At 62.1% G+C, this 6,359-nt stretch overlaps 1 protein-coding gene across 4 annotated transcripts; it reads left to right on the top strand.

The window, feature by feature from the left end:
- The first annotated feature begins 13 nt into the window (after positions 1 to 13).
- Positions 14 to 5,225, top strand: HFE (homeostatic iron regulator). Of its 4 annotated transcripts, none has more exons than XR_013335556.1 (7): positions 14 to 299; positions 1,961 to 2,224; positions 2,372 to 2,671; positions 3,459 to 3,678; positions 3,859 to 3,972; positions 4,130 to 4,214; positions 4,854 to 5,225. XR_013335556.1 is itself a non-coding variant. In XM_077765754.1 (7 exons), exons 2-7 carry the CDS (start codon positions 1,987 to 1,989, stop codon positions 4,888 to 4,890), a joined length of 1,050 nt encoding a protein of 349 aa, XP_077621880.1. In that variant the 5' UTR covers positions 14 to 299; positions 1,961 to 1,986; the 3' UTR covers positions 4,891 to 5,225. The 4 variants fall into 4 exon arrangements, 3 of the variants coding, with proteins under 3 accessions (XP_077621880.1, XP_077621882.1, XP_077621881.1); XM_077765754.1 differs by having other exon boundaries at positions 3,459 to 3,734; XM_077765756.1 differs by lacking the exon at positions 4,130 to 4,214.
- Positions 5,226 to 6,359: the final 1,134 nt, after the last annotated feature.

Here is a 6,359-nt window from a genome sequence, read left to right as displayed (position 1 = left end):
CTCCGGCCCTCGGGGCAAACGCCCCCCCCAGGTTAGAAGGCATTCCGGAGTCGGTACCAGCACTGCTTCCAATCCCAGGCGACCGCGACGCTTCACACCTTTGCACACGGCCTGGGAACAACACGCGGAGGGCGGGTCGCTCCCGAATCCACGGTTTATAGGCGACGAGAATGAGGCATGACCTCCCCGCTCCTGCTTGATTCGGCTCAGTGTTACCCCGGCTTCTGGGGCAGAGCCCGCGTCCCTACGGCCCTGACTGTTCACTGTCGCGCCGCCTGGGAGGCCGAATCCTGAAGCAGGTGTGGAACAGAAAGGCGCGGTTCACAAGCACCGAGCGAGCTGCGCTGCCCGGCCGCGTGGGGGAGGGGCGCCCTTGACCCTGAGAGTTTGCGTTCTGGTGAGGGACGGTCATAACCAGCAGGGTACAGAGGACCAAGGGGCGCTGGGAGCTGGGCAGACACCCAGGCAGGCCCCTCGGGGTCCTGGCAGCACCACGGAGCCTGGAAGGAAACGGAGACCACGCCCTCTGGCGAGCGGAGGGACCCCGCAAGCTGAATTGGAGCAGGGGTGCGTTCCCCCCCCCACCCCGTGTGCTCTCTGCGAGGCTTTGCAGCGCCTCTGTCGTCAGCCCACTGGCTGTGAGCGGCACGCCCGCAAACAGTCTCCAGACTGCACCGTGTCTGCCGAGAGCCAGCACTCCCGGGGGGACCCCCTGGCTGCAGGAGGGGCAGGGACAGGGCTGTAGGGGCCCGCAGGCCACACGCCAGGTCTCCAAGGGCTCGCAGGCTTCGGGGCAGATTCCGGCTGAGAAGTGACACGATCTGTCACAGCCTTTAGAAAGGTTGCTCTGGGGGGCGCCTGGGGGGCTCAGTCGGTTAAGCGTCTGGATTCAGCTCAAGTCATGATCTCACGGATCATGCGTTCAAGCCCCGCGTCGGGCTCTGTGCTGACAGCTCGGAGCCTGGAGCCTGTTTCAGAGTCTGTATCTCTCTCTCTCTGACCCTCCCCTGCTCACGCTGTCTCTCTCTCAGAAATAAATAAAACATTAAAAACTTTTTAGAGCGGTTGCTCAGGCTGCTCTGGGAGGGCAGAGAGCGGGCGGGGGAGCAGCCAGGAGGCGGTTGTCGTAGTTCCTGGGCGCAGGCAGAGGAGGAGAGAGACGGATGTGTTTTGGGTGTGTGTCGGGGGAAGGTGGGAGGGAGATCTGGGTGTTGGTGAAAGACACACGTCAAAGGCGGCTCTGTTATTTAACTGTTTGAGAATCTGTATGGCCTCGAGCAGCGTGGCCGTTCGCGCGACCCAGAGCCTGGGTTTGGACATCAGTTTGAGATTCCAATTAGTCATCCCCGAGTGGTGGCGGTGGGTGTAAGAATAACAGTAGGGCAAATGTCGTCTGTTCAGCCAGCGAGTCTGTGCTGAGCGCGAAGCCCACGCCGGGCGCTGTTCCCGGCGGCAGGGGCGCCCACTGCCCGACCCCTCGTTCCGGGGCTGAGCAGGCCCGCGGCCCGGATGGAGGGTGTGCTCTTCCTGGGGCTTCTTCTCTGTTTGCTTTGAAAGTGTCTCCACGCTGAAAAGCTGCTCTGAGTGACTCAGCAGCAGCCCTCCCGGCGCTGGGCAGCAAACACGCGCGGAGGGGGTTAGAGATGGAAGCACGTGGGGAAGCCCCACCAGCAAAGCGCTCTGGACCCGGGTCTCATTCAGTCTGACACGCTTTGGGATCTTATGGAGTCTGTGGGCTGCAGGGGCGATTGCCCGAATCGTGAGAAGCGGGGCAGAGGCCGGGGGCTGGGAAGGGTGACAGCAGACAGGCCCGTCGCGGAGGGAAGCGAGGCGCCGCACCCCACAGCTCACGGGGTGGGCCGTGACACAGCAGGTGCCGGGCGTTGATTCAGAAGGGCTGCGGCGGCGCCTCCCAATCCTCCTGGGGGCCCACGGGGCTGTCCTGTCGCCTTCTCCCCAGGGTCGCACTCCCTGCGCTACCTCTTCATGGGCGCCTCGGTGCCAGACCTCGGGCTGCCCCTGTTCGAGGCCTTGGGCTACGTGGACGACCAGCTGTTTGTGTCCTACAATCACGAGAGTCGCCGGGCAGAGCCGCGCGCCCAGTGGCTCCAGGGTGTGGCCACAAGCCAGCTGTGGCTGCAGCTGAGTCAGAGCCTGAAAGGCTGGGATCACATGTTCATCGTGGACTTCTGGACCATCATGGACAATCACAACCACAGCAAGGGTACGCGGGCGGGGCCCCCACATGTCTCTCCCTCAGAGATGCTCCAGGGGCCAGAGCAGGGGGTGTGAGGCCCCGGGGGGGCGGGGGTGTGTGAGGCTGTTGGGTCCCCGGGGACGGTGACAGAGGGACTCACTCCTGTGGTTTCAGTGACGAAGCTCGGGGTGTCGTTGGAGTCCCACACGCTGCAGGTAATCCTGGGCTGCGAGCTGCGAGAGGACAACAGCACCAGGGGCTTCTGGGTGTACGGGTATGACGGGCAGAACTACCTCGAATTCCACCCGGAGACGCTGGACTGGGGGGCAGCAGAGCCCAGGGCCCGGGCCACCAAGCTCGAGTGGGAAGTGAACGCAATCCGGGCCAAACAGAACAGGGCCTACCTGGAGAGGGACTGCCCCGTGCAGCTGCGGAGTCTGTTGGCGCTGGGGACCGGGGCTCTGGACCGGCAAGGTACGGCGGGAGCACCCCTGCCCTCCCTCCCCCCACCCCACCCCCTCCAGAGCCCAGGAGAACACGGGTCGAGGTCTGTGCTCGGGCGTCAGAGGTGGCCAGGGTCGTGGGACTGTCCGGGAAGGACCCGAGGTCTGAGTTCTCCACCGCAGAACCGACATGTCTGACAGCCCAGGGTCCTGGCTTTCACTTTTTCCTCTGTGCACGTGGCCAGAGGAGTGGTGTCTGTGACCTTGTGAAGTAGCCCAGAGCCCGGCCGGAGAACTCAGAGATGTCAGGTATCACGTGAATGCCAGGTCAGGAGAGGACCCGCGGGGGCGAAGATCCGAGCAGCCGGGTCCTTCGGAGGTTAAAGGTGACTGTCACAGACACGGTCACAGAGCGTAGACGGCCCCTGACGCCTGGCTGTCTTCCGGGCCCCTTCCTACAAGCTTTCTCGTTGGGTTGGACGTGGTGGGATTTCCAGGAGTGCTTATTCCATCGTTTCTGAGCCACACACGGGGTAACTGTATGTGATTCAGTGTCGTGCACAGAAGACACGAGCTGCGGGCGTGCACGCTTGTCCACGGGACGGGCGGGGGGACTCAGCCTCCGTCTGCACAGCCCCACGTCAGAGCTGCGCCCTGCAACTCGCCCCGGGGCCCAAAGTGCCGTCTCTCTGGCAGCCTGCCCCGTCTGAATAGGGAATCTGCGGCCTCCAGCCCGTAGAGGAGGGAAGTGAAAGTCCCGGGCTTGCTGGCAAGGGTAGGAAGGTCGCCTCCCCAGACCCTTCCTCCTTCCCGTCCAGTGCCTCCCTTGGTGAAGGTGACCCGTCACAAGGCCTCGGCAGCGACCACCCTGCGGTGTCAGGCTCTGAACTTCTACCCCCGGAACGTCACCATGAGGTGGCTGAAGGACAGGCGGCCACTGGACGCCAAGGACGCTGAGCCTCAGGACGTGCTGCCCAGCGGGGACGGGGCGTACCAGGGCTGGCTGGCCGTGGCCGTGCCTCCCGGGGAAGAGGGGAGGTACACCTGCCTGGTGGAGCACCCGGGGCTCGACCAGCCCCTGGCTGCCACGTGGGGTACGGCCGAGAGCGGGGGACGGGGGGGTCTGTCGTGGGCGGGACCCCAGCGGCTGGTCCGCGGGGAGGGGTCCGCGCCGGGCTGCGGGGCACCCACAGCTCCAACTCGCCGTTGCCGTTTCAGAGCCCTCGATGCCCAGCACCCTGGTCATCGGAGCCATCAGTGGGATCGCTGTTTGCGCCGTCCTCTTTGGTATCGGAATTCTGTTCAGGATCTTAAGGAAAAGGCAGGCTTCGAGTGAGTAAGAAGAAGGAGGAAGCGTCTTAGCGCCTGGGACCCAGGACACCCCGATGCTGCAGGCAGGGGGGCTCCGGGAGGGCAGAGCGGCTCTGGCACCACAAGACCCCTGTTCCTCTTCTTTCCTCCGGGGACCCTGGGGCCTCCTTGAGAGCAGGAATCCGTGGTTCTCCTCAGAATGAAAGGCCCACGTCCAGCAAACTTCTTCTGAGCGGCTGCTGGTCTGCAAGGTGCTATTTGAGGTAGTGCAGGGGCTCCGACGTGGCGGCCATCACCGTGGTGACTCTCAGACCCCAGCTCCAGTGAGGAGGGGGATGCGTAGCACAAGTGAACGCAGTTAAGGAAGAGCCTAAGGCCCTGAGGCAGACACGAAGGGGACTCTTCCGGGGGTCAGAGAAGGAGTGACCACCTTTCTGCCGGGGATTCGTAAGAAGTCGGTTTCCTTAGGAGAGGCTGAGGGCTGGGCCTGTCTCCACAGACGGAGCGACCACGCACGTGGCCCGTGGGGGGTGAGAAGTCACCGTGCCCGTCCCGTCAGTCCCCAAACGTGCGTTCCTAGCTCCTGAGCGAGCCTCTGTGGTGGGGGGGGAAGAGGGGCAGACAGAGGCAGCCCGGAGCCTGGGGGCCTTGAGAATGTTCTACAGGGAGCCCTGGGAAGTCAGTGCAGGGACCGTAGGGGGTACAGAGGCTCACGGCTGGGGGAGTGTGGGAGGCGAGGGGAGGCAAGGAGCCGGGCCAGAAAGCTGGCAAGCACCTCCAGGTGAGAGGCGTGAACCCCCAGGGGTTCTTCCGGAAGGGAGGGGTCCCATCCAGGTGACTGGATGCGGGAGGTGAGGCCAGTGAGGTGACAGCACACCCTCTCCTGTCTCTCATCTCTACAGGAGGAGTCATGGGGGACTACGTGCTGGCCGAGTGTGAGTGACTCCTGCGGGGAGGAGACCGGAGACCGGAAGACGGGGCACCCTGGGGCCTTCCTTGCCTTCCAGGACAGAGGACTCACAGACAGGAACCCACCAAGGAGCTGTCTGCTTGGGGCCTATCCCTGGGCAGCCTCCACTACTTACCCCGTCTCGGGCGTGGAGTGCCTATGCCTGTCCCAGCGCTGCTTGTCGCCTCTCCAGCCGCCTCTAGTGGCTGCCTCACTTCAACTCCATATGCCTTTGGCCTCTCCTCTCCTACCTCTGGAAGAGGGCTCCTGAAATTTGGGGGGCCTCACCATTTCTCTCCACAACTGAGAAAAGCTATGAACTTTCTCCAGGCTCTGTGGTCTGTTCCATCAGAGGGTGAAGTAGGTCACTGTACAGTGGTGAAGGCCGTGCACTGCACAACCCAGGGAGGGGCGTTTCCCAGAAGAGCTATCATGTGTGGATGTTTGTGTGTATTATGACAGTTTTCCGGAAAGAGGGTGGCAAGTGTCTTGAGGAGGGGCATCTTTTTCTAATTGGCAGAAAGGTGACATGTAGGTTTCTGCAGCTGAATGAGTATGTTAATGCATTCACAGCGCCTCTCGGTCTGCCAGGCTTGAAGTAACAGTAATTTCCCACTTGGCCTCTGCTATGAAATGATAATGAAAATGATAATTAGGATGATGATGATGGTGATACGGTAGCTGACACTTACCAAAAAAAAAAAGAAAAGAAAAAGAAAAAACCACTTGCTGCCAGACTGAGTTCTGAACACCTCCTTACACGCATTATCTCATAGAATTCTTACAAAAATTGTTTGATGTAAGTAGTATTATCCTCATTTCTTTTAGATGAAGAAAATGAAGTACAGAGTATCCTCCCGGCTGCTAGGGAGAGAGACAGGTTTCAAACTCCGTGAGACTCTGACCCCTTTCACGCACCACCGCGCTCAGGTGGTTTAGAGGTTGCACAGTAAATGGAGAAGGGGTGGGGGTGGGGTGGACAGCTCTTCCTTGTCTTGGTGTCTTCATCCTCGGTGAGCTCCACGTCATGCAGGGGAAGCAGCAGAAAACCCTCGCGGCCACTTGCCTGAAGTCTCTGGAGAAAGAGCCCCACCTCCCGCCGGCTCTGCCGCGCATCTCTCCGGCCGGGTCAGGCTGCGGTTGCCGGGGTCACCTAGTCTCGGGGCCCGGGTCAGGCTGCGGTTGCCGGGGTCACCTAGTGCTGCGTTGGGCCTGTGTTTTCCCCCCGCGGGGCCTCCAGAGTCAGAACCTTGGTGGCATTTCCCTCCCGGAACTGGAACAACCTCTGTCACATTAAACTCGGAAGGATGGGGGGCGCGTGGGGGGCTCAGTCGGTTAAGCGTCTGACTCTTGGTTCCGCCAGGGTCATGATCTCACGACGGTGAGTTCGAGCCCCAGGGCGTCGGCCGGGCGCTGACAGCGCTGAGCCTGCTTGGGATTCTCTCTCCGCCCCTCGCCC

Source organism: Crocuta crocuta, unplaced genomic scaffold (genome assembly GCF_008692635.1).
Source record: "Crocuta crocuta isolate KB4526 unplaced genomic scaffold, BGI_CrCroc_1.0 scaffold811, whole genome shotgun sequence".
In the NCBI taxonomy this organism is placed as follows: domain Eukaryota; kingdom Metazoa; phylum Chordata; class Mammalia; order Carnivora; family Hyaenidae; genus Crocuta; species Crocuta crocuta.
Note: the sequence above shows the minus strand (reverse complement) of the source record. Positions and strands in the feature narration are given on the sequence as shown.

Coding starts and splice junctions, on each gene's coding strand:
- HFE (XM_077765754.1), top strand. CDS start 1,987: ATGGGCGCCTCGGTGCCAGACCTCGGGCTGCCCCTGTTCGAGGCCTTG. Junction 3,973..4,129: donor AAGGAAAAGGCAGGCTTCGA/GTGAGTAAGAAG, acceptor CCTTGAGAGCAG/GAATCCGTGGTTCTCCTCAG. Junction 4,215..4,853: donor TCTGCAAGGTGCTATTTGAG/GTAGTGCAGGGG, acceptor TCATCTCTACAG/GAGGAGTCATGGGGGACTAC.